The sequence below is a fragment of the Syngnathoides biaculeatus genome, chromosome 8, assembly GCF_019802595.1.
Source record: "Syngnathoides biaculeatus isolate LvHL_M chromosome 8, ASM1980259v1, whole genome shotgun sequence".
Classification (NCBI taxonomy): domain Eukaryota; kingdom Metazoa; phylum Chordata; class Actinopteri; order Syngnathiformes; family Syngnathidae; genus Syngnathoides; species Syngnathoides biaculeatus.
The window spans coordinates 5,222,723-5,249,587 of NC_084647.1; the positions used below are offsets into that span (position 1 = coordinate 5,222,723).

Genomic DNA, 26,865 nt, shown 5'->3' on the forward strand with positions numbered 1-26,865 from the left:
GTATGATGTGTCGACGTGTTTCATGCGTATGAGGAGCATTCAGGAGTGATTGGTCATGGAGCTGCAGCTAACGTCCTAAACAACTCTGAATTCCTTAGTACACAAACATTACATTCGTGACAAGGAGTAAATAGAATCGTTTGCGGTGTGAAAAGGAAAGTGGAACAAGGAGGAAAGATGAAATAGGAGAAAATACGGACAAAGACAAACTGTCAAGATGCTACAGCTAACGTCTAAGAAGCTAAAGTTAATGACGATTGATGTTTATGATGTTCTGATGTTTGATGCTTTTCTGAGGAGTTGGTTTAGATGGAGTGAATATACAGTGTATATCACATCTCGTGTGGTGAATAGCATTCGAAAAGGTTCCCTGAAGAAGATGATGTTTACGAAGGATGTCACAAAGCCATATATTGATAATGTATTAACTGTCACGTCCCATCGGAACGAGAGTAGGACCCAAATGCAGGACTCGGAAGATGCAAGGTAGTTCAAGGAGAAACGTTTATTATATGCCGAGGTCGGGGTTCGAGCAGGCAGTCCGGTGCAGCAGCTCGTGCTGGAGCGGCAGGATCAAGACAGTACCCCCCCCTCAAAGGCACGGCTCCCAGACGTGCCTAAACAAAAAAACACAGACAATAATTAACACAGGCAGGGGTGGGCGGAAGGGGTGTCCGGAGGAGGGCACCCCCCCCCCCCCGAACCCCAGTCTGGTGGCCATCCAGGCCACCAAACGCAAGGCGTCCGGGTGGACAGGTCAGGAGGACGACCCGGACGCCAAGCACCAGGGTCCCCATGGAGCGATTCGGGCGGGCGACCTCTGTGAGGAACCAAACGACGGAGCAGGAACCAGGCCGAGGCAGGCAACTGCTCTGGACGAGAACCTCCCACGCCGTGGTTGCGAGATGACCAGGGACTGGTCGCCACCGAGGCTTGGTCAGGAGGCAACCGTGGATTGGTCACCAACAAGGCCAGGTCCTGAAGCGGCTGGGCGCCCTCAGGAGCGAAGAGGATGATGGAGCGCAGGACCAGAGCCATGACCGCCACCATCCCGAAGTCTCTCCAGCTCCAGGGCATCGCCATCGCCACCTCCTGGACAGCAACGTGAGAAGGCGGCGACGCCATCGCCACCTCCTGGACAGCAACGTGAGAAGGCGGCGACGCCATCGCCACCTCCTGGACAGCAACGTGAGAAGGCGGCGACACCATCGCCATCGCCAACTCCTGGGGGGGAACGTGAGGCGGCTGGGGAACCGTCGCCACCTCCTGGACAGGAACGTGAGAAGGCAGCGTCAGTGTCACCGTCGCCACCTCCTGGACGGGATCGTATGGGCGTGCCCGTCGCCGACAGGGCAGGAACGCATCAGTTTCCACAGCTACGTGCGCTTGGCGAGGTGGCGAGTCCGTTCCCACTGCGACGTGCCCTTGGCAAGGTGACGAGTCCGTTCCCACTGCAGCGTGTGCTTGGCGAGGGGGCGGGTCGGTTTCCACGGCAACGTGAACGAGAGTAGGAAAAGAGTTAGTCGAAACTGACACGTGGGCGTGTCTCGGGAGCGGGTCAGTTCCAACTGCCACGTGAACCTGCGTCAGCAGCGAGTCCGTCGCCGTTGCAACGTCAGCGTAGCTCGGCTGGTTCGCCAATCCTTGCTGGACCTGGGCCGTGAGATCCGCCAATTCGGCACTCTGCCGCTCTATCTGCGCCCAGATCTCGCGGCAGAACGCCTCGTGATTTGGCGGCTCCTCCTCCCTCTGGGCTGGAAGCTTCGCCACCAGCTGTGGGTCTGCCGGTTTTGCTGTTGCCGGCGAGGAGTGGGAAGACGGTGTCTTAGTTGCCGTGCAGCGGAAGGCACAAGGGAGCGCCCGGCCGGGACGTCTCCTCTGGCCGCCACGCGGAGGTCCCGGGTAGATGGCCAAGCGGGTTCCCGCGTACAGATTGGTGTACTTGGACCTACAGGGCAAAGACGCTCAGGTGCTGGAAACGCGGAGGTGAAACAAACTGACTGGGATGAAAGATTGGACGAGCAGATTCATAATCAGAATAATCGGAGTCGTACTCCGGCAGCCGGTCATACAAATCACGGTCCTCCTCATATTCCGAAAAGTCAGAGTCCAGAAGAATATGAGGAGCCGGACGCGTCGTGTTCGGGACGTATTTATACCTCGCTGGCAGAGCGTAAGACACGGAAGCGGAGGACATCAGGGAGCCTACCCGGATCGGACAGGGTTGGTCCTCTGGCAGACTGTCTTCCTTGCGTTGGTCCCGGTGAGGCCGGGTCTTTCCTGCTGGGTCCTGTGTTGGCCAGTTAGTTCTATCACGTCCCATCGGAACGAGAGTAGGACCCAAATGCAGGACTCGCAAGATGCAAGGTAGTTCAAGGAGAAACGTTTATTATATGCCAAGGTCGGGGTTCGAGCACGCAGTCCGGTGCAGCAGCGGTAGTTGGGACGTCGGGCGAAGAGAGCAGGTAAGCGGCCAGGCAGGAGTCGGTACACAGGGGAACAATCAAAGCAGGCAGAAGTATCAAAGGAGTCAGCCTTACAAGGGTGGTCGGAGAACGGGGGAAGGTCGGTACACACAGGTTCGATCCGGGATACTGGAGCACACGAACGGGACATGAAGATCAACGAACTGGCGCCGGCCAGTTGTCATCGCAGTTATATAAATCCACAGCATAATCAGGCTGCATGAGGCGCAGGTGTGCACCTCCCAATCAGCGCACCCGCGCGGACACCCGCACAGCTCGTGCTGGAGTGTCAGGATCATGACATTAACATGAACACTGATACCCTGTTAGATTTGTTTGTACACTCACACACTCTTGACTGAAGTTTATTTAGAGTGAACAAACTTTTACATACATGCAATTCATGTCCAAACAATAATGGTTTTGTAGCATATACGTAACCACCGTACTTTGCTGGTCTGGTGCAAAACAATACAAAGGCAACACAATTACGTTCATATTAGGGGCCAACATTCAACACTTCTTTAACCACATTACTACTTCAGAAACAATTTGGCACATTATCAGGACTACATTTTTCATTTCCAAATTTGAGATTGTATATGAAGAAGACAAAAAGCAAAATAAAGTCTGTGTTGTAACAATCCCTAGATGTCACACCCACATTATTGTGTTACAAGAAAGAAAAGAATACTAAAAGCTTGTTCCATTATTTTCAGATTTTTGTCAGTGAACTGGGACACATGTTTTAGCACAACAAGGTCCTTTTCTGGTCGCTCCTTTGATCCAATGTTCTGCGGGATATTCTGAGGCAGACAGATACTAAGCCCCGGTGATGTCATGGGGCAGGGTCAAGGACATTATTTCTGAGTCTGGCTGTGAAAGCTGGCACATATCCATATTTTGCTTGGATTTAAAAAATGTTCTTTATTTTCAATTTTTTTTCAATTAATGTTGAAAATATATGTAATAGTAATATTACTTGAGATAGGAGGGTTTATTGTATGTAGAAATTATGGACAAACTCCCCCTTTAATAATAATCGTTGTGCATGTGCTGATGTAGCGGGAATATATATCTCGGGCAACAGGACACGCTTGTCCTGGTCCCTGTAATTGTCAGAACAACCAGCTAAAATAAATGCTCAATGATGCATATCATTTTATTAATACTGTTGATAACATGTATTAGAGTCTTAATTCATGAAACAATTTAAAATGTTTTGTACAGAAACACATTTTTGCATTAAATAATTGCGCATCAAACATTTATGGATATACAGTTTATCCACTATATTACACATCCTCGGCCAAGCCTTCAAAAAGGGCATCTGGCTGATCTCCACTCTGAAACAGATCCATAGTAGCGAACATTGGTGCATCGTTGTGGAACTCATCATTGATGACTTGGCCAACTTCCGGTACCTCCTGCATTGCATCATGAACAGTGATCCCAGCATGTCATCCTCTGTGCCAGCCATGGCGTTTGTGAGGAAACATATTTTGAATCCCAAGAGTCTTGATTCCCTTTATTCCTCATTATTGTCAGCATTTTGAGGCGAAGGTCCACAATGGTAATAGCACAGCCTCTCTGCCTCTGTTTGGCTACAATCTGTAGCAGCTCTTCCTCCATCTCTGGGAACTGTGCGACTCCCCCACATCCCAAAACTCTTCCACGTGCTTTTTGATGCATTATTTTCCCCTTCATCTTCATCCACAATCTCACGTTCGATTCAGGCACTTTGAACTGCCGCGCTGCATTGAGGTTGCCCACTTCTTCAGCAGCAGTGATGACTTTTTTTTTTTCTTATAAAAGCGAATGTATCATTAATCACATAACCTGAGAAACTTCCACACTTTTTGATTTGCTCCAATAAATTTGGAAGCCTCGTGGATAACTTAGTCAAGAAGAGAATGACGTCATCAGCATTAAGAGAGATTCTGTTGTCTTGATCACCAATTTGAATGCCCGTCAAGCCTCTAGCCATATGAAAAGGCCAGGGGTTATAAGGCTAAAATGAACAACATTGGGGAAAGAGGACAGCCCTGGCGTGTGGATCTTTCCAAAACAATTGGTTTAGAAGAAATACTGTTAGTGGTAATACTAGCAGTAGGGTTTGTATATAAAATTTGTAACCATTTAAGAAAATTATTGCCAAATCCAAACCACGGTAGAACATTAAATAAAAATGACCATTCAATTCTGTCAAAGGCGTGACATGCATCCAACGACAACAGTGCTGTGTCTTTACACTGCCTTTTCATGCAATATATTCAAAACTCTTTGAATATTGTGAAATCCTTGCCGTTTTTTAACAAAACCGTTTTGATCATTATGTATTAAACTAGGTATATACTGATCCAATCGTATTGCCAGGGCTTTGCAAAGTATTTTTGTATCGCATACCATCAAGCTTATTGGTCTATACGAGGAACATTCTGTGGAAGGCTTATTAGGTTTGAGGATCAGGGTAATCAGCGCACGTCTCAATGTAGGAGGAAGAGTCTCCTTATTACGTAATTCTTTATACATGTCCATCAATGGAGTCAATAATTGTTTTTGAAATGCTTTATAAAATTCTATAGTCAGTCCATCGGGCCCAGGATCACGATTAGTGTTAATACTTTGAATGGCAGCAGAAATTTCTTCTTCTGTTATATGATTATCTAAGTTTTGCTTTACTTCCTCTGATAGCACTGGAAATACAAGTGAATCAAGAAATGCATCCCTCTCAAAGGAAGTCTGTTATATCTCGGATTTATACAATTGTTCATAGAAATCCCTGAAAGTACTACTAATTTCTTGAGGGTCAATAGTCAAATCTCCATTGGATGTCCTTATGCTATTAATTTCCCGTTCTTTTTGTAATTTCCTAATCCTCCAAGCCAAACGTTTACCCGCTTTTTCACCTTGATCGTAATAACGCTGCTTAAGCCATAATAAACTTTTTGCCGTTTTATCTGTAGATAATTTATTATATTTACTTCTTAAAAATAGCAATTCTTTATGTTTAAGTGGATCACCTACCTGATCTAAATCATTTTCTAACTCCTTTATTTGCTTCTCTAAATCACCCATCTCTGCTTTTTGTTGTTTAGATTTAGGACTATTAATTTCTCCTCCAATGTAAGCTTCGAATGCTTCCCATCCTGTACAGGCTCCTGTTTGATCTGTATAAATTTAAAAAAATAAATCAATTTTACTTTTTATGAAGGAAGCAAAGTTCTCATTCTGCACTCATATAGATTTAAATCGGCAATTGCAGGGGCAGTGACAGAGTTTGTCTATTTAAATATTTAGAGATATTGGTGCATGGTCGCTAATCACTATACTGTCATACCAGCAGTTTTTAACCTTTGACCGAAGGTTTTGAGAGACAAAAAAGTAATCAATGCGCGATCGAGATTTCTGGGAGCCTGAATAACATGAAAATTCAATTTTAGAAGGATTAAAATATCTCCAAATTTCAACTAAATTTAAATCAACACTATATTGTTTTCGCTTTACTTGGATCCAAACCTGTAGTACGATCCAACACAGGATTTAATGTGCAATTAAAGTCATCACCAATTATAACTGACCCATGTAAAGCAGAAATTGTGAGAAAAAGGTCTTCAAAAAATTTAGGATTGTCCTCATTTGGACCATATACACATACCAAATTTAATGCGAGAGAGAAAATAGTACCCTGGACTATCACATACCGCCCTGCTGGATCCTGAATTGTATTAGTGATTTGTAATGATATAGTTTTGTGAGTAAGAATTAAAACACCCTGTGCATAATTACTGTATGATGCATATAGTACATTTCCAGGCCACCTATTTCTAACCTTTTTGATTTCTGAATCAGTCAAATGACTCTCCTGAAAGAGTACTATTTTAGCCTTCAATAATTTAACTCTATTAATAACCTGTTTCAATTTATTAAGATTTTTAAGACCCCTGACATTCCAACATGTAATCTTTAAATCAACAATTTTATGACTTGTACTTTCCATAAGCATACAAAATACAATATTATCAAAACAGTGACTTGGATTAACATAATGTCTGTGCAACTTAAACTAAACAACACAACATGAACCTTTATAAACAAAAATCTATAAAACATCCCCATCCCTTACTCTAAATAAAACAGATATGGGGACTAACACCAATCCACCTTAAGGAGGAGTGGTAAAACTATTCAAGCAAACGAAAAACGAAAAGAAACATCCACCCAACCCGCCAATAAAAAAAATAAATAATACGATAGCAAATCTAGCATACCCGAAACTTACTACTCTTTTTTTTTTTTCCCCTCCACAAAAATAAATAAATGAATAAAGTCAAAAGAAAAAGTAATGGGTCAAACTAACTAAAAATGATCAATTTTGACCAAGCACACACTGAGCAATAACTATATTAGCCAAACCAAAAACCGGTAGAGGGGCACAACTTATAAAGGTCTGACATAAGAGTGTATCATGAATCTCAGCATCACGTTCAAGTGATTGTCTGATAAAAGTCCTCAGCTTCTCTAGGTGTGGCAAACAGCTGTATTCTTCCTTCATGTAGGACTCTTAACTTGCAGGGGTAAATCTGGAATCCACGGTAAAGCCCTTTCTCCACAAACTTCTTTCTCACCACGTTGAACTCGTTGTGTTGGCAAATGGTTTCGACCGACAAATCTGGTGCAAATGTGAGCTTGTTTTCTTCAGGGGGAATGTTGAGCTGCCTAGCGGTGCGTAGAACAAGGGTTAGGGTCTTGAAACTTCAGAAATCAAATGATCACAGCTCTACTTTGCCCTGGTTTTGGCCGCGCCAGAGTCCGGTGTACACGCTCAAGAGTGAAGCTCCTGTCACCGCCTAGTTCCAACCATGTTGGTAACTCGTTCTCCACAAATTCCAACAAGGACCGATTCATTTCAGCATTTTCTCGTAGGCCAAACAGACAGAGGTTTTTGCGGTGCCCCCGGTTCTCTAAATCATCCGCCTTGGTTTCCAAAAGAGCGATACGTTTAGCAGCAGTAGCTAGCTCCACTTTAGCCACCTCCAAATCATCTTCCAGGGATGATATACGCCCATCGGCTTCAGTTACACGCGCTGTGTTGGAAGCTAAGTTGTTCCTGACCACAACCATGCTTTGCTCCAAAGCGTTGATAGAGTTGTTCATGTCTTTCAAATGGCAGTTTGTGGTGTCAAACTTGGAAATAAAATCCGAGCGGAGGGCTTTTAGCTCCGTTAGCACAGCCGCCATGTCTGTCACGGTTTCACAAGCGTCCTCGTGCTCTTCTCCGTGCTGCTGATTAGATTTTGGCTTTTGTGTGCCACGAGTCCGACCAGAGCTTTTACCACTGGTCGTTGATCTGGTCTCAGACATTTTTCAAATTCACTCTTCCACTTAAAATTGGGTAGTTAAATGTTTTTATGCGGAGTTGAGCGGAGCCTCAATATTATGCTACCAGCTTGTTTCGCTGCTCCCCATTTGTAATTTTTTCTTAGTTTAAGTATCGACAGGAAGTGGCAAGACTGGAGACTGGTGTGGCCAACACAATCTGGCATTGAACACGCTAAAGATTGTAGAGATGATTGTGGACTTCAGGAGCCATCCTTCTCCACATCTGCCCCTGACGCTGTCCAACTGTCTTGTGTCATTCGTCGAGACCTTCAAGTTCGTGGGAATTACAATCTCACAGTAATTTAAGTGGGAGACAACCATCAACTCTATCCTCAAAAATGCCCAGCAAAGGATGTACTTCTTGCAGCTTCTGAGGAAGCATGAGCTGTCACAAGACCTGCCGAGACAGTTCTAGACGGCGGTCATCCAATCAGTACTGTGTACCTCCATCCCAGTCTGATGTGTGGCTGCTACGAAAAAGGACAAACTCTTACTGCAACCGACAATCAAAACCACTGAACGGATTGTTGGCACAACTGTACTCACAATTGAAGTAGGTCCGGAGCAGGCAGGATCCTTTCACACCCTCCACGTCCTGGCCACCAACTCTTCCAGCTCCTTCTGTCAGGTAGGCACTACCGATCATTGCACGTCAAAACTAGCAGGCATTCAAACAGTTTTCCCTCTTGCAATGAAGTCATTAAATTCTTGATCAGCGAATCTATTTTTTTTCTGCGTTGTGCTGTTGTTGGAACACACCCTCATATGCTGCTGGTCCAATCAATATTAGTATTAATAATAAATTATATAGACTCGCACGACTCGTCACTTTAAACTGCTCCCTCAGCACAAGTAGCATTGCACTGGTCTATAATGGGAAATGCGAACGGTACTCTGTACAATTCTAACATAATGTAGGGCGTTGATGCACTCTTAACTGTTTTGTATGTAAAATACTCTGCATCTTGCACATCTGTGACTCATACAGGGAATGGTTCCTATTAACCGAATGTCTCTTGTTCTTTGTTCTTGTTTGTTCTTTGATCTGAATGTCATACCTGGGTGGCACCAACTGCCGAAGACAAATTCCTTTTGTCTGTTACACACTTGGCCAATAAAGCTGATTGTGAATCTGATTCTATTCACTTTTTGAAAATATTTTTTGAAAACTTTGCGCATTCCACATGAGAAATTACAGTACAGCAGACTCTAAGTCAGTCCCAAACCTTTTTTGCAGCCCACCATTGTGGAGATGAAATTTTGAGCCCCCCAATTGCAAACATTATTCCTTGGGATTCCTTGTGTCCCTCTCCCCAATTGTCCCCCTGTTTGAAAACCACTGATCTAAGTCAACTTGGCCCAAACTTAATTCATAGTCTCTCTTTGCTTCTTGTCACGTTAATGATTCCTCTCATGAATTTCACGGTTTTGTTTTGATGTTAACAGGTCAAGTCCAAACCGGATGAAGACGATGAACCATATGTTCCAGATATCCGGAAACCGGAGTACTGGACAGCTTACCACAGTGTTTCACCCTTCTACTCCAAGAGCAGTAGTTTTTTGAAGTTCACGCAGGTCAACGAGATGATCTCCTGTGACAAAGATGCCGCAGTAAGAGCTAAGTACATCATCCAGGGAGAGGAGCTCAAGAAGGGACAGAAGACCCTTGACTTTTTCTATTTGGTGAGTCCTGTTGCTGTCAGTATTTGCAAAGTCATTCTTACTAGAAACGCTATCACTGTGTACAGTGATTATACAATTTCCAAATGTCTGTGTGGGAAAACTCACACTTGACTTCTTGTTGTCTGTGTACTTCGAAGGTGATGTCCAAAGGTGCAGTCATGCAGCACGGTCAACTCCAAGTGGCTGTTCCCGTGGGTACAGGTGATTAAATTTGATATTCACTTTTTGTTTTTTTTCGTACCTCCGTGGAATGTTACTGGGTATGCTGGATTCTTCGCATATTCTAAAGACATGGTAGTTTAATCAAAGACTCTCGAACTTTTTTTTCGCCGAGGGCCACAGAACAGGAAAAGGCCACCTTGAAACTATTCGATTACCAAAAGCAATCCATCAACAATTATCTCATGTTGATCTACATCAGTTGTGCCCAGACGTTTTTACACCAAGATTTACTTTTCAAGCAGCCAGGCCTCTCACAATCGACCGGGGATTGGGGTGGGGGGGGGGTGATGTTTTTTTTTTCTTTTTTTTTTTAAATGACCAATGATGAAATAGAATGACAGTCGCATAGATCTACCCACTACAAAAATGCAAAACATATTAATTTTAAAGTATATTGAGGATTCTTTATGTGTCAATGTATGTTGGTGTGAGTTGCATATTAAGACAACACAACACAACATAATTAACTATAAACATTTTTTTGTAACTATCTGAGTTCACGTTGATGATCACTAAACACCATTTGAATGAAAATGCACACCTGGGCTGTGTCGCTCACATCAGTGGATTCGTCCAACTGCAGTGAGAAACACTCACTATCTCTGACGTCCTTCCACACATCAGCCACGGTTTCACAGCGCTTTTACAGCTGCAGAAATTTTATTGAAGATAATATTTCCACCTTATTTTTAAAAGATCGGAAAAACAAGTCAGCTATGCTTCTTTTACCATCTCTCCGTCTTGGAAGGACTTCTTGTTATTTACGATAATGTGACGAACCCAGAACGATACTTCAGTGGCGGCTTTCGCTGTTGAACTATATTGTGTGAAAAGTGACTGCTGTGTGGCCAATTGGGATTTTAGTTTGTTCACTTTTCTCATTCTCAGCTTGCTTTTCATCGGAATGTTGGTGTTATATTTTCCATGAACAGTTCGAAAATCCCGGTCCACATTTCACGACACTGGCAGATGAGGCAAATCCACTTCGAAAATTACATCATGAAAAAAAAGTCCGCCTCTTATTCCGTATGAAAGTGATACGTTTTTGTCTTCTTTACTTCAGCATTCTTACTCATGTTTGATAAGATTTCTTAAGCGAGGCCTTAAAATATGAGGGAACTCACCGACTAGCGTGTGTTCCTGTACTAAATGTCGATCGATGCATTGAGCACCCCTGATCGAGATTATAATTATCTGGAAAATCTACATCACGGTATTCTCCTGAAGGTGACTAATCAAATACTTGAAGATTTTCAGGATTTTGGGGTGACCCATGACATTGAAGAACAATGGTGCAATCTGTAGGAGGCTGCAAGTTTTTACTTACTAAAGGATCATTAATGTGACAAGTACACAAATAGAGGCAGAAAACAGAGCAAACTGATCTGAAATGGAATTATCCTTCTTTTTAACCATTATTAAAAGTGACTTTATTATTATTATTATTTTAGTTGTAAATAGTAAATAAATTTGCTTGGTTTTAGTCTTGTGATTGTTTTACTTATCGGTCAAACATGGTGTCTAATTTGATTTCCTTGGGCTCTGTTTTCGTGACCAGCATAAATCCATTGCGTTGGCCAGCATAAATCTATGTTGAGGTGGTTTAGACTGGCTTTTCGCAATTTTGCAGACGTTTCCAAGATGGCGGATATATATATAAAAAAAGTCAGTCTGCACCGATGTTAGAGTCAATACAGTTGACTTCATTGCCCTTAAATATGTGCACTCAGTCATGACAGGCGACATCACAGTGCAGAAGGGAACGCAGTGATCTGTACATGACTGAAGTGTAGTCACACTCTTGGCGGGTGTGGTAACAGAAAATGTGATAAATGCTAAAAACCTACAGTTACAGTAGTCTGCAGAACTCTAGTTATCGCCACCCCAAATTGTTTGTATGCCCCCTCCCCACCCACCTCATTTCACTGTTGCATACCACAGTGGATCCAATTTTAAAAAATATATAATAATCATGATAATGATGATAATTAATAATAATTAGGTGGGTGGGGCGGCACATTGCCGCAGCTGTAGAGCATTGCCCTCACAGTTCTGAGGACCTGGGGTTCAGATCCCAGCCTCCCACTGTGTGGAATTTGCATCTTCTCTCTGCCTGCATGGGTTTTCTCAGGGCACTCTGGTTTCCTCCCACATCCAAAAAACACGTATTCATTGGAGACTCTAAAATGCTAAAATGATCAGCTGGAAAGCGTTGGCCTCACAGTTCTGAGGACCCAGGTTCAATCCCGGACCCGCCTGTGTGGAGTTTGCATCTTCTCCCCGTGCCTGCGTGGGTTTTCTCTGGGCACTCCAGTTTCCTCCCACATCCATAAACATGCAACATTAATTGGACACTTTAAATTGCCCCTAGGTGTGATAGAGAGTGCTTCTGTTCTCTGTCTCCATGTGCAATGCAATTGGTTGGCAAGCAGTTCAGTGTGTACCCACCTCCTGCCCGAAGATATCTGGGATAGGCTCCAATACTCTTGCGACCCTTCTGAGGATAAGCGGCTCAGAAAATGGATGGATGGATAGTAATGACACTTTCAATGAATTGATTTCCACAAGTATTCACAGGGTTTGATGCCTGCTGTTCACATATTTTTTAATAGAATATATCTAAGAAAATTAGATTATTCCAGCAGACATAAATTTTGACCAACTTTCTACAACCAAATTATCACATGGGCCTGGCGCATGTCAAAGTACACAGGCTGTTTCACGAGTATGGTCATCTTTTTGCAGACCTGTCTGTCAAATCAGTAAAAGTGCGCAGGGAGCCTTGCAGTTGCCCAAAAATAAAGATAAAAGTTTTTGTGTTGCGTCGCAGACGCACTGAATATGGAAATCGAGAAAATTGACTAAAAACTTTTTGATTGCTTGCAATATTTTTCGTTTGATTCTACAACATTTCACGTTTTGTTCTTATGTCTGTCAGTGAACAAAGGAGAGTTGTCCATATCCCTCCATGAAGTGGTCAACATGGCACCTTTTGCACAGGTTGTAGTTTACACTGTGTTGCCTGGTGGTGAGGTTGTGGCAGACAGTCAGGATTTCCCCATCCAGCTCTGTCTCAAGAACAAGGTTGTAGCTGGTGTTACTTTGAAATACACAATAAAAAAATGCAAAATGCTTGCATTTCAATTGAAATAAGATCTTTTGAAACGTGGACCCACTGTTGTCGTCTGTACAGGTTTCTGTTCAGTTCTCGTCCCTCCAAGAGCTACCAGCAGAGAAGACCACATTGAAACTCCAGGCTGAGCCAGGCTCTTTGTGCTCTGTTCGAGCCATTGACCAAAGCATCCTACTGCTGCAGTCAGAGAGGGAACTCACTGTTGGATATGTAAGATCCCTTCAGCTTCACACCAATACATGTTTCACCTCCTGAATACATTAATTTCAACAACACTGACTTTAGCGACGATGATGCAGCAATCAAGAATAGTTTTTTCATGTATAATTACTGCATTGGTACCACAATTTAATGAATTTACCGCTATTGTGGTGATGATGATTATGGCACATTCTGATTTGCTTACAAATTTTGGTTACGTCATGACAATGAAGCACCCCCCTGTAACTTTTTTCAATGAAAACAAAAAGACATAATTTTTCCTCAATGTATTGAAGAGGGGAAAAAAAAAAAAATCACTGGCCGCAGTATTGTAGAAGCCTTTTTTTTCCGTGTGTATCCTGTTGGGCTGTTCAATCAAGCAGAATGGTGAATCTGCATCCCCTTTATGCCATAACAGATTTACTGTGTCACAGTGGAGTTTTTGAGATTCCTCTCTGATTTTTTCACATTTTAATGGACATTTTGTTGAGAATCAGAGTTGATCAGTCAAACAGAAAAGAATTTCCAGAGTGGTGCGAAAAAAAGACAGACAAAGCGCCAACTGTAAACAGAATGAGGAAAAAAATCAGTCCATATCTACAACAAATAATATAATAAATATTTTATAATTGCTGTGTCCACTACTTGGAGGCAAAGGACCTCACCCAATCAATCTAGGATGGAAACAGGTACCAGGGCTCTGCCCAAGAGAAACTCTTTGGACAGGACAGGTTCCATGCCAAGTGACCCAGGGTAGTCCACCGGCCCCCTCGAGTTACACGGAAAACTGGCCACCAGGTGGTGGTCGCAGGAACCCAACGTTACCCCCTTAGCAAATCCTTTCACCACAACTCCCAGGAGAACAGGAAGCCCCCCATAACCCGCACGACCCGTGACACGGCCAGTCCTGGCCCCGTCCGAGGATGGGAGAATGTACTTTTTTGTTGGAAAGGAGCGTTGGACAGGGGCACCTGACAAGAGAACAGTGACCGTGGAAAACCAGGGAGCAGCCATGGGCGAAGAGAGAGGAACCCCTATGCCAAGCAGCCATCCAGCCCGGGGTGCCCAGCCTCAGGAGCACCACCGTGTCGCTAAGCGTAAAACCCACCTCCCGCCTGTGACTGACTGCCAGGTCCTTGCCATTCTAAATATATTCTTACATATCTGTATCCAGTATTTATTGTCGGTAGACATGGAAAGATCTTCCCATGGAGCTGCCAGGCAAAAGAGCAAGAGGAAGACCAAAGAAATTGTTGATGGATGTTGTGAGGGCGAACATGAGGACAGTGGGTGTTAGAGAAGAAGATGCACGAGATAGCCTTAGATGGAAAAAGACGACACGCGGTGGCGACCCCTAATGGGACAAGCCAAAAGGAAATGAAGAATTTGTTGTGTTGATTTAGATTTAGTCCATAAAATTAATGGGGACCATAAGAGGGGAGCCTCAACACAAAACAGCCATACAGCCCGGGGGTTCCAGCCTAAGGAGCACCACCATGTAACTAAGTGTGAAACCCACCTCCCCGCCTGTTACTATGACTGCCAGGTCCCTTACTGGTAGTTGTCCCCTACTGGCAGTTATTGGCCCTACCCCGTGAAGAAGTTACACCCCCCCCCACCCACACCCCCCAGTGGTGTGGTGAATTTAAAATCTGCAGGGCCAGTGGGCTAAGGGGCAAGGAAGACAGGACTGTCAGTCATTACTGACAGCCACGACCACTACCCTCCAGAGATGGGTTTATGTGGTGCATTAAAAGAAAAACTGGAAAAAAGTGTGTGTATCCATCCATCCACCTATCCATCCATTTTCTTAGCCACTTTATCCTCACGCAGGTCGCTTGAGTGCTGGAGCCTATCCTAACTGTCAACAGGCAGGAGGCGGGGTACACCATGAACTGGTTACAAGCCAATCGCAGAGCAAAGAGCCGCACTCGCAATCACACCTAGGGGCAATTTAGAGTGTCCAATTAATGTTGCATGTTTTGGGATAAGGGAGGAAACCGGAGTGCCCGGAAAAACCCACGCAGGCATGGGGAGAACATGCGAACTTCACACAGGAGGGGCCTGGAATGAACCCTGGACCTCAGAACTGTGAGGCAAACACTTTACAGCTGCTCCACCGTGCCACCTAAGTGTGTGTAATGCATTTGAAATCCAGGGGGGAAGGCCGAAATTTTCATCGAAGGTACATGTCAACTCTGAGAGAGATAATTTAAAAAGAAATTTCCAGAAATCACAATGTATGATTTTTTTTTTTTTTTTTAACGATTCATTTGTGTGATACAGCTACAAATAAGAATTTCAACACCTGTCTATCGGCTAGAATTCTGACCCCTCAAAGACGTTTCCTGATTGTGCAAAGATGAGTATATGTTATGCCAAGAAAAATTATTTTGACACATTGTCAATTCAGCAGTACAGCTGTTGTATACAGCAATACAGAACTGAATTTTACTGCATACAGCCAGTCACAAGGAGTCCACCCACGTATGACAAAACTAAATCCATCCATCCATCCATCTTCTTTGCCACTTATCCTCACGAGGACCCTGGACCCTATCCCACCTCTCAACGGGCAGGAAGCGGGGTACACTCTGAACTGGTTGCCAGCCAATCGCAGGGCACATAGAGACAAACAGCCGTACTCACAATCACACCTAGAGACGATTTAGAGTGTCCAATTAATGTTGCATTAAAGGCACGGGGAGAACATGCAAACTCCACACAGGCAGGGTTGGGATCGAACCGGGGTCCTCAGAACTGTGATGCCAACGCTTTACCAGATGAACCACCGTGCCACCCAAAACTAAATCAACTCTGTTTTAATCTTCATATTTAGATCTTTTGCATTCAAATATCATTATTCTACAAATAAAAATCAAACTTTAATTCGAAGTTTAACAAGAGTATTTAAATTCTTGTGTTTGACTGTGCAGGTGTACGATCAACTCCCTCTGCAGAAGCTGTCAGGATACTCGTATGAGATTGAAGACTTTGAGCCATATCCCTGCCTTCCTGAACCAATCCCAAGGCCTGAACCTGAGATGTTGGTGGCTCTAGAACGGCGGAGCAAGCGCTCACCTTACTTTGGACCAAACAATCAGAAGAATGATATTTACAGCATCTTTAAAGTAAAACTTGAATATTATGTAGGGAATACTAAGTGCTCACTTTGATCTGCTTTTAATGCCTTTCTCAGATGGAACTGTTGTATCAGACAGGGCTGTTTGAAATGCCCACTGTCCCAACTTGGCACTCATTGGTTTATCAATGAGGGATTTTGTTCAAAGCATATGTTTAGAAAAATTGATCATTTTAATGTTTGAAGAATGGAGAATCTGCATTTCTGTTCCACACGACAGTTCCCCAAAGCACAACATAAGGTCCATCAGACATGCGTCGATGACAGGAATGTTTCATGGCTTGACAAATATCTCTTTTCCAGGAAATTGGAGTCAAGTTCCTCACAAATTCTGATGTGAAGAAACCTTATGACTGCCTACAACATAGAATTGTGTATTTCTATGATGGTATGTTTACTCTATACAATAGGTATGTTTACTCCATACAGTATTCCCCAAGTATATTGTAATTTTGCAACACATGCTGCTCACGGATTTCACATTGGAACATGTTTATTTTTGTTCATCAATCCCACTGCTGATAGCAAGTCATCGGAAGCCTATCTTGTATCATTTACATTGAACTGTATTCTTCTGAAGAGCTGGAAATGCTCCGCTTTTTTGGGAAAGGGCACAGAGTTTGATTCCTTCTCCTGCAAAAATACAGCACACGGAACAGTCACTGGCAGCGCATGTAACAACAACTAAATGGAGTGACAATGACTACAATCTGACATCTGATCAATGTGAATTCCGATTTAAGGTAAATTTTCCCTCATCTTTAGCAGAAGAACACTCTCCGGTTTCCTTGGCTTTCAATGTGATGCGAAACAGTGGTACCATTGAGAAGAAGGAGACCATCAGAACATTCTTCCCAGAGACGTGGATCTGGGACCTAGTTTCTGTTGGGTAAAGATTTTTCAAGTTTCTCTCTGTCACAATGTAGTTTTTAAAATTTTCTTTCTATATTCTTTGAGCTCAAAGCAATCTGTTGATTCGTCTCTTGTTTGTGTGTGTGAACAGAGACAACGGTTTAGTGAATGTGGAGAAGACTGTCCCAGACACCATCACCAAGTGGGCTGCCGGAGCTTTCTGTGTCTCCTCTGTGGGCTTCGGTGTAGCGCCCACCACTGCGTTGACTGCCTTCCAGCCCTTCTTTGTCAGTCTTACACTGCCCTACTCTGTGATCCGTGGGGAAGTGTTAACCCTGAAAGCCACCGTCTTCAACTATCTCTCCAAATGCATCATGGTAAACATCAATTAGCTAGCTATGGAATAAAAGCAAGACTAAGTAACCTTCTGAATAGGATGCAAAATAATTTAAGTTGGGCTGTTCTATGAAATCTGACATCCCACCTACTTTTTTTAAGCACATACAGTGTAGAGTAACTGCTGGAATTTTAGGTTGTTTTTTCCACCCACATGCAAGGAGCAACCAGGTCTTCCTCAAGGAATTGATTTTTTTTCGACTATAATTGTTTGCTTAGAGATTCTGTCTGTGTGTGTGTCTGCAGGTGAAAGTTACGGTTGCTCAGTCTGACATGTATACCTTCAAGAACTGTGACGACTGCCAATACACTGTGTGTCTTTGCGGAGATGAGAGCAGAACCTTCACATGGATTGTCACGCCAACCGCCCTTGGTAATAACGACAAAATCACTTGAAATGATTTTGGCTTCCACATGTCATTTTGAATAATGTTATGGTCAGTAGGTTAGGAATAATTTTCCCCATTTAATGGTAGTCAAACTCATATATATGATACACACACACACATATATATATATATATATATATATATAATATATATATATATATATATATATATATATATTATATATATATTTTTTTTTTTTTTTTGCACCACATTTGGAAGAACTCCTCATAGTTTAAATACATCCAATATTTTACAACATTAGGACAATAACAAAATGAAAATGAGAAAAACAAAGTGCAAACGAAATCTGAGACAGGCTATCAAGAAGTTGTAGTTACCTGTAGTTTTCAAACGATAAAAGAGGCAAAGTACATTAGTGGAGGCAGTATGCAGTGAGGCTCGTTGAGATTACACAAATATGGCTTATTTGGATCTTGATGTTGTTCAAGTTAAAAAGACTCATCACAGTCACCAGTTTGCCACGATTTTCCACCAAGTACCACCTCAAAGAATGCCGAGGTCTCCGAGTGCCACCGTAAACTTAAAAAAGTATAGGAGAAAAACAGAGTACTTAAGTCCACCTCTATTTTGGATGATTTAAAAACATGCAATATCACATATTACAATGCAAATGTTTCTCCATGGGTTGTGCCATGGAAAAAAAAAAAAAAACCTGCAAATGAATGATTGTGATTTATACACTATAAATAGTACATATCTTCCCCTGTGTACTGAGGATAAACTAGAACAACAGAGTAGAACAGAACCATGACAAAAATGTGTTTCAAATGTAGTAAATTAAAAGGGAACGACAATGTGAAACAAAACTTGGTGGATTATGGCGCAAACGCTGTATATGGCGCACAAGCTGGCCGGAAAGCTGAGGAGTTTTAATTGGTTCCATGAAGCGGCGATGAAGACGAGGCTCTGCTGAATGTCAAATGGTGCTGCTCCATCTCCTCTTGGAGGGATGCTGACAATCACTTGTACTAACACGTCAGGTAGCATCTCTGATGAAACACTTGGAAACGTCTTCCTCAGGGGCTGATCTGTACTCGGCCTCTGTGAGAACAATTTTGGGTTGTGAAAGACAGGGAGGGGGTGGGAGATAAAGAGCTATGGAAAGAGTGTGCATTACAAGGAAACAAATGGGGATTAATGACAGTGAATAAGAGAAATTTCTTGGGGAGAAAGCAAGATTCAGAAGAGGTGGGCAGTAAAAACCCCGAAAATAAATTGGACTGGAAAGCCGTTCATGGTAAATTTGTTGAAGGCTGGACTGAAGACGCACGCCTTAGTGTGACCTCTGAATAAGATTGTTTGTTTGCACAAAGGCAAGGTCGACCTGAAGGTGAGCGCTGAGGCCCTGAAGACCAACTTGATGTGTGGCAATGAGGTGGCGTCTGTCCCTGACTCTGGCCGTATTGACACTGTGGTCCGCAGCCTGTTGGTGGAGGTGAGTACGTGTTAGGCACAACACACTCTATGTTGTGATTTCAAACCACACAAATCAAACTTAATTTTAAAGTCACGGCATTGTCATGCAATACACAGCAGTACAAAGTTCTTACCCAGTAAAAAAGGGTTTCAACAGACATGGAACAAACAGACACAGTTGACATTAGATGCGTAAGTGATGAAAAATGTCAGGAAACAACATTGAAATTAAATAATACTGACACACATACATGCATACATATATTCATATATTTATATATATCAGCTTTATTCACCAAGTGTGTAACAAGAATTTATCTCTGGCAGTCTGAGAACAAAGTACAAGAGACATTCAATTAATGTGAACTATTTCTTATAAGGGTGGAACGGTAGTGCAGCTGGAAAGCGTTGACCTCACAGTTCTGAGGACCTGGATTCAATCCCAGCCCCGCCTGTGTGGAGTTTGCATGTTCTCCCGTGCCTACGTGGGTTTTCTCCGGGCACTCTGGTTTCCTCCGACATCCCAAAAAACAAGCAACATTAATCGGACACTAAATTGCCCCTAGGTGTGACTGTGAGTGCGGCTGTTTGTCTCTATGTGCCCTGCAATTGGCTGGCAACCAGTTCAGGGTGTACCCTGCCTCCTGCCCATTGACAGCTGGGATAGGTTCCAGCACTCCCGCGACCCTTGTGAGGATAAGGGGCCAAGAGAATGGATGGATATTTCTTATTAGAGTCACAGTTGTGCAAGATGTAGAGTTTTCTTCAGTTACAACAGTTAAGTCAACGCCCCACATTATGTTCAGCTTGTACAGAGTGCCCTTACCTGTTTGCAGTTCCCGTATAGACCAGTGCAATGACAAATGTGCAAAGGGAGCAGACTGTGATGGAGGTACACAGTACTGATTGGATAACCACTGTGTAGAACTGTCTCAGCAGCTCTTGTGACAGGCTGTGCTTCCTCAGAAGCCGCAAGAAGTACATCCTTTGCTGGGCTTTTTTGAGGATGGAGATGATGTTCGTCTCCTACTTTAGGTCCTGTGAGACTGTAATTCCCAAGAACTTGAATGACTCGACGGTTGACACAAGACAGTTGGACAGCGTCAGCGGGAGCTATAGTGAAGGATGCCTCCTGAAGTCTACAAATATCTCTACAGTCTTTTAAGAATGTTCAATGCAAGGTTGTATTGGCCACACCAAAGCCCCAGTGTTGCCACTTCCTCTTGATACGCAGATTCGTCACCGTCTTTGATGAGGCCGATGACTGTGGTGTCATCTGCGAACTTCAGCAGTTTGACAGTCTCAAAGTACAGTCGTTTGTGTACAGTGAAAAGACCAGAGGGGAGAGGACACATGTAGAGCGAAAAGACCAGAGGGGAGAGGACACAACCTTGAGACTGGTGCTTTTTTTGGGACCAGTATGATGGAGAATTTGAAGCAGTTTGTATTTCACACAGTTCGAGAGACCTGTTGAAGATTTTTGTGAAGGCAAGAGCAAGTTGGTCTCCGCAGACAGGATGGGGACACAAGGTCTGGGCCCAGCGCTTTGTTGATCTTTTGTTGTTTGAAGATCTGGCTAACGTCCCTTTCATGGATGTTAAACTATATATTATTTTCAATGTAAAAATAGTCTGAATCTTTCACTGCTGTGTTGAATTCCTCGTCCATTTGATTTTACGAAGTTGGGAATGTAGCATTTTTTTTTCCCCCTTTCGGCAGCATGCCTCTCTTCAGTGCACTCTGTTTAAGAATAATTAGATAAATAATAATTGAATTGAACAGAAGTGAATAAGTAAGGTGCACAAAGGTTACATCAAACTGTAGATGAACACATGAACTATTGTATGTCTAATTTGAATAGGGCGTCTCTGTAATCCACTGGTGTCAAATTCAAGGCCCAGGGGCCAGATCCGGCCCACCATATACGAAAGCAAATCATGTGCTTGAACTGCGACTATGCTTGCTAATATCCGTAGGAAATACATTGAAAAAGTCATATGAAATTCATCTTTGCAATCATGTTTTTTTGACCAAACCATTTTTTAGTACATTAACTTTAACAGCAGTTACAAAGTATTACCCTTGACCTTTGACTTTTCAAAAGTAATCATTTGCTGATGATGTAATATTATAAGGTGTTGATTCAATATTTCTGTAATTTGAGTGAGAACGGACTTTTGAGAGAAACCCTCGCTAAAATGTGGCCGGTGACATAAATGAGTCTGAGACCTCTGCTGTAATCCATTCCAGTGTAACATTTTCCGTGTTGGTCTCCCGTCTAGGCTGAAGGAACGCCTCAGTCAGTCAGTCACAATGCGCTGCTCTGTCCTGCAGGTGAGCTTTCCCATCTAGAAGTTGTTTGAGAAATATCCGCCTCAATTTTGGGGGTTTGAATTTGACTCATTGACATTTTACACACATTGGCATCTGACAAGTTCATAGTCATTGTCGTTTTGTCACAAAAGAGCAGACATGCTCTAGATTTGTCTGCATTATTTGTGCATGACCTAATTTCTACAAGATTTCTTTTAAAAATATTAAGTTGTATCTTTGGTTGATTGTTATTAAATCATTTCTTCCCATTAAATTATCAGGATAATCCTCACATTGATGAAAAAAGACAAGTTCCATTTGGTTATAATAAATGAAAGCTCCTTAAAGATCCAATTAAACTTGTTCAGACGCTCATATCGCAGTCTTGTCTTATCAGATATTAAGACAATTTGCTCTTTGTGTGCACGATCTGAAGATGGAATGACAAACCACAAATGCAAATGGTGCAATTGGCTGCAGTTTAAATTTAACTTGGAGAATCCCTTTAACATGGTCTTATCAGATGAGGTTGTAATTTTTCATCTTGTTCCTTTTGGATCAAGATGAAATTTGAATGCTTAATGAAGCTTTACCTCTGTTCCAGGTCTTCGATGGTAGCAGTTACTGTTTAAATGCTTTATTATTCTTTGCTATATTAACTTAAATCAGTTTAATTGACCAGTACAATTTTTGTTTGTATTACACGGCAACACAAAGAAACAGAAGAAAGTCCAAGTAGTATTTTGACAATGTTAGTCTTTGTGTGCGTTCTCCCATTGGAAATGGAAACCTTTTTGCCAATATGAGATGAAATAGGTGGTAGTGGGCAGTATTTTTTTATTTTTTCAAAAGCTCAGTGATTGCTCTCACTGGCTCTTTTTGTTTATGTCTTCTTCCCAGAGGGACCAGTGGAAAAGCAAATCTCTCTTCTGATGCCAGAGATGTTTGTTGCTGGATCTGCCAGAGCCACTGTCTCTGTACTGGGTAAAAATACCTGTTATTGCCTCAGATAGCATTTTCATCAAGGTTCTCTTCATGGAACCCTCCCTCATGAGATGCTTTGACTGAAGGTGACCTGATGGGCCGAGCCATTAAGAACCTCGACCAACTCCTGGCAATGCCATATGGCTGTGGAGAGCAGAACATGTTACTGTTTGCTCCCAACATATTCATTCTCAACTACCTGAAAAGCACGGGTCAACTGACTGCTGAGATTCTGGACAAAGCAAAGCGCTTCCTTGAGAGTGGTGAGTCGTCATTCCCACCTTTAGAGAAGGGCTCAAAAAATATCCAAAATGGCTCAAACCCGAACCCTAACCCTGGTACAGTAAAATGCAAACTCGTTTTCGTCAATAAAACAGCTTGAAAAGTAAGATAACCTAAATATTTGTTTGCACTTGTTAAAATGGAATTGAATAATTATGACTACATGTAACATATTTAAGACACACATTGTTTGCATACATTATGACTGTGATTCTCAACATACGGTACAAGTGTACGTGTACCACTAGTGGTATGTGGGCTTCCTCTTGTGGTATATGAGAGAATTACTGCACAGTTCAGTTGTATTTAACTGAAACATTTTGGCAACCAGATCAGGGTGGACTCTGCCTCCTGCACAGTGAGGGTAGGAACGTAGATCGACTGGTAAATTGAGAGCTTCGCCTTTCTCCTTACCTCCCTGTTTACCACAACGGAGCATCACAAAGTCCGCATCACTGCAGACGCTGCACCGTTTCGCCTGTTGATCTCCTGCTCTGTTCTTCCCTCACTCGTGAACAAGACCCCAAGATACTTGAACTCCTTCACTTGGAGCAGGCTATCATCCCCTATCATCACCTAATTTGCTGAACTAAATGCACAAAAAACAGACGAGAAATTGTCTTTCTGATCAGGAGGATGTGAGAGACAGGCCAGTTATAGTCTCCAAACACATTCTGAACCAGCCTCTCATGTACTCTTTATTTCTGAAAACACACAAGGTCAAAAGGAGGGATGAGCAAGTACCGTAATTTTATGAAAATAATGCGCAAATTCACTCCCTTTTATACCTCTAGTGTCATCCCTATAAACATTCTAAAATAGATATTGAAATGAAAGATACATATAACATTATTCACTTCAATGTCTAAACAAAAAAATAAATATGTGCAGAGACCGCATCATCCATGCGCAAAGTTGCAGAAGTGTCATTCGACGACATCCAAGTGGTCGCCATATTGGCTGCATCCCCTGTCCGTGACGTCACCCCGGACATTCGCCATTGAAAACGTGGTGGAACCTACTATGGGAGACGAACACGCCCCTTCTGACACAGAAGCTCTTTTCGAAGAGAACATCACACAACCAAGTGAAGTTGCCAGGGCAATATTACCCTATTTTTGCAAAAAGGATGGAGATGGCTGGAGTGAACACTTATTTCCAGAAGAGGGAGGAACATATAGTGACCTACAAGAGCGGAGGTAGAAGCACGCAAGTGGATTATATTTTGTGCAGACGATGTAATCTGAAGGAGATTACTGACTGTAAAGTAGTTGTAGGGGAAAGTGTAGCTTGACTGCATCGGATGGTGGTGTGTAGGATGACTCTGGTGGTGGGTCGGAAGATTAAGAAGACAAAGGTAGAGCAGAGAACCATGTGGTGGAAGCTGAGAAAGGAAGAATGTTGTACGGCCTTTCGGAAAGAGGTGAGACAGGTTCTCGATGGACAGCAGAAGCTCCCGGAAGACTGGACTCCGACAGCCAAGGTAATCAGAGAGACAGACAGGAGAGTACTTGGTTTGTCTTCTGGTAGGAAAGGGGAGAAGGAGACTTGGTGGTGGAACCCCAAAATACAGGGAGTCATAGAAGGAAAGAGATTAGCGAAGAAGAAGTGGGACACTGGCAGGACTGATTAGAGGCGAAAGGAGTACATCGAGATGCGACGTAGGGCAAAGGTAGAGGTGGCAAAGGCTAAACTAATAGAGATGAAATGTGTTGACTGGTGCCAGTAGTGTGCTAAATACATGGAAACAATACTTTGAGAAGTTGATGAATGAAGAAAATGAGAGAGAAGAAAGAGTTGAAGAGGCAAGTTTATGACATACCGGTGGAGGTATAGAAGCAATTTGGAGAGATGGCTGTGAAGTTTTTGACCAACTTATTCAACAGAATACTAGCGGGCAAAAAGATGCCTGAAGAATGGAGGAAAAGTTTGCTAGTTCCCATTTTTAAGAATAAAGGCGATGTTCGGAGCTGTGGGAACTATAGAGGAATAAAGTTGATGAGCCACACAATGAAGTTATGGGAAAGAGTAGTGGAGGCTAGACTCAGGACAGAACTAAGTATCTGCGAGCAACAGTATGGTTTCATGCCTAGAAAGAGTACCACAGATGCATTATTTGCCTTGAGGATGCTCGTGGAAAAGTACAGAGAAGGTCAGAAGGAGCTACATTGTGTCTTTGTGGATCTAGAGAAAGCCTATGACAGAGTACCAAGGGAGGAACTTTGGTACTGCATGCGTAACTCTGGTGTAGCAGAGAAGTATGTTAAAATAGTACAGGACATGTATGATGACAGCAGAACAATGGTGAGGTGTGCCTTAGGTGTGACAAAAGAATTTAAGATGGAGGTGGGACTGCATCAGGGATCAGCTCTGAGCCCCTTCCTGTTTGCAGTTGTAATGGATAGGCTGACAAATGAGGTTAGACTGGAATCCCCTTGGACCATGATGTTCGCAGATGATTTTGTGAGATGCAGTGAAAGCAGGGAGCAGGTGAGGAACATTTAGAAAGATGGAGACATGCACTGGAAAGGAGAGGAATGAAGATTAGCTGAAGTAAAACAAAATATATGTGCGTGAATCAGAAAGGTGGAGGGGGAAGGATGAGGCTACAGGGAGAAGAGATAGCGAGGGTGGAAGACTTCAAATATTTAGGGTCAACAATCCAGAACAATGGTGAGTGCTGTAAGTAAGTGAAGAAACTGGTCCAAGCAGGTTGGAACAGCTGGCGGAAGGTGTCTGGTGTGTTATGTGACAGAAGGGTCTCTGTGAGGATGAAGGGCAAAGTTTACAAAACAGTGGTGAGGCTGGCCATGATGTACGGATTAGAGACGGTGGGACTGAAGAAACAACAGGAAGCAAAACTGGAGGTAGTAGAAATGAAGATGTTGAGGTTCTCGCTCAGAGTGAGCAGGTTGGATAGGATTAGAAATGAGCCCATTAGAGGGATTGCCAAAGTTGGATGTTTTGGAGACAAAATTCGAGAGAGCAGACTTCGATGGTTTGGACATGTGCTGAGGGCAGAGAGTCAGTAAGTGGTTTAAGGGTGCTGAGAATGGAGCTGCCAGGCAAAAGAGCGAGAGGAAGACCAAAGAGAAGGTTTATGGATGTGGTGAGGAAGGATAGGAGGGCAGTTGGGATTAGAGAGGAAGATGCATGAGATAGGCTAAGATGGAAAAAGATGACACGCTGTGGTGACCCTTAACGGGACAAGCCGAAAGGAAAAGAAGACGTTTTGAGCCCTATTTAGATGACATGCAATCACGGCCAAACCACCTCCTCGCCCTATCCACCTCCGCGCGGCGGTGATAAAGGCCCACTTCTACGGTGTACATGAGCCACCGAGGCAACGAGTAACCTCTGTCGACAAGGCCGACAGCAGGTTCGGCCTTGTCAACAAGGCCGCGGTCGGCTTGGCCTTGTCGACAAGGACGGTAGCGATCCACAAAGCCTGCGGAGGCCGTCCAGAAGTCTCCCGATGCGCACATCGACACATTAAGCAACCCTGATTGATGGATTACACCCCCCCACCCCAACTATTGTTTTTTTTTTTTGTTTGTTTTTTTTTAGTAGCTGTATACACACCTACCTGTCATTTGGAACCCACGAAACACTCATCCATTGCACCCGTGCAATCCATTTTTCACGACGAACTGGGTCTCTTGCAAACATATGAGGGGTAAATCCATCATCCCGAGTGTTCAAGCAATGTCCAGCAATGCAAAGAGCCTGCATTTTGGCTAACACGAAGGAACAAGGAGCTACCTTCCCGGAATTAAAACTAATCCAAACAAACAAGTCCACTTCAGGGCGGTCCTGCCATGTACGCCAATTTCTGCTCCTTCTCGAAAACAAATCCCTCGAGAGGATTTTCATGGCGGGAGTTACAAAAAGCTGTATACGTCAAAATCATGTTTTGTGGTGAAAAAACGCATGGGTCCATGTCGGCTGCCATTTTCATGCATTTCGTGACAGTGGCCCTTTAAG

General features: G+C 43.2%; 1 protein-coding gene across 2 annotated transcripts in view; it reads left to right on the plus strand.

The window, feature by feature from the left end:
- LOC133504833 (alpha-2-macroglobulin-like protein 1) overlaps nt 1-26,865 on the plus strand; it is a 65,089-nt gene that overhangs the window by 13,323 nt on the left and 24,901 nt on the right. The window contains exons 12-24 of one of the 2 annotated variants that reach the window (XM_061827487.1): nt 9,294-9,530; nt 9,668-9,731; nt 12,691-12,836; nt 12,946-13,095; nt 16,023-16,217; nt 16,532-16,616; nt 16,994-17,117; nt 17,232-17,457; nt 17,723-17,849; nt 19,200-19,321; nt 21,585-21,636; nt 22,516-22,599; nt 22,686-22,862. In XM_061827487.1, the coding sequence (XP_061683471.1) occupies nt 9,294-9,530; nt 9,668-9,731; nt 12,691-12,836; nt 12,946-13,095; nt 16,023-16,217; nt 16,532-16,616; nt 16,994-17,117; nt 17,232-17,457; nt 17,723-17,849; nt 19,200-19,321; nt 21,585-21,636; nt 22,516-22,599; nt 22,686-22,862 (1,789 nt within the window). The remainder of the gene's footprint in view (nt 1-9,293; nt 9,531-9,667; nt 9,732-12,690; nt 12,837-12,945; nt 13,096-16,022; nt 16,218-16,531; nt 16,617-16,993; nt 17,118-17,231; nt 17,458-17,722; nt 17,850-19,199; nt 19,322-21,584; nt 21,637-22,515; nt 22,600-22,685; nt 22,863-26,865) is intronic. The other variant, XM_061827488.1, reaches the window with a different exon arrangement.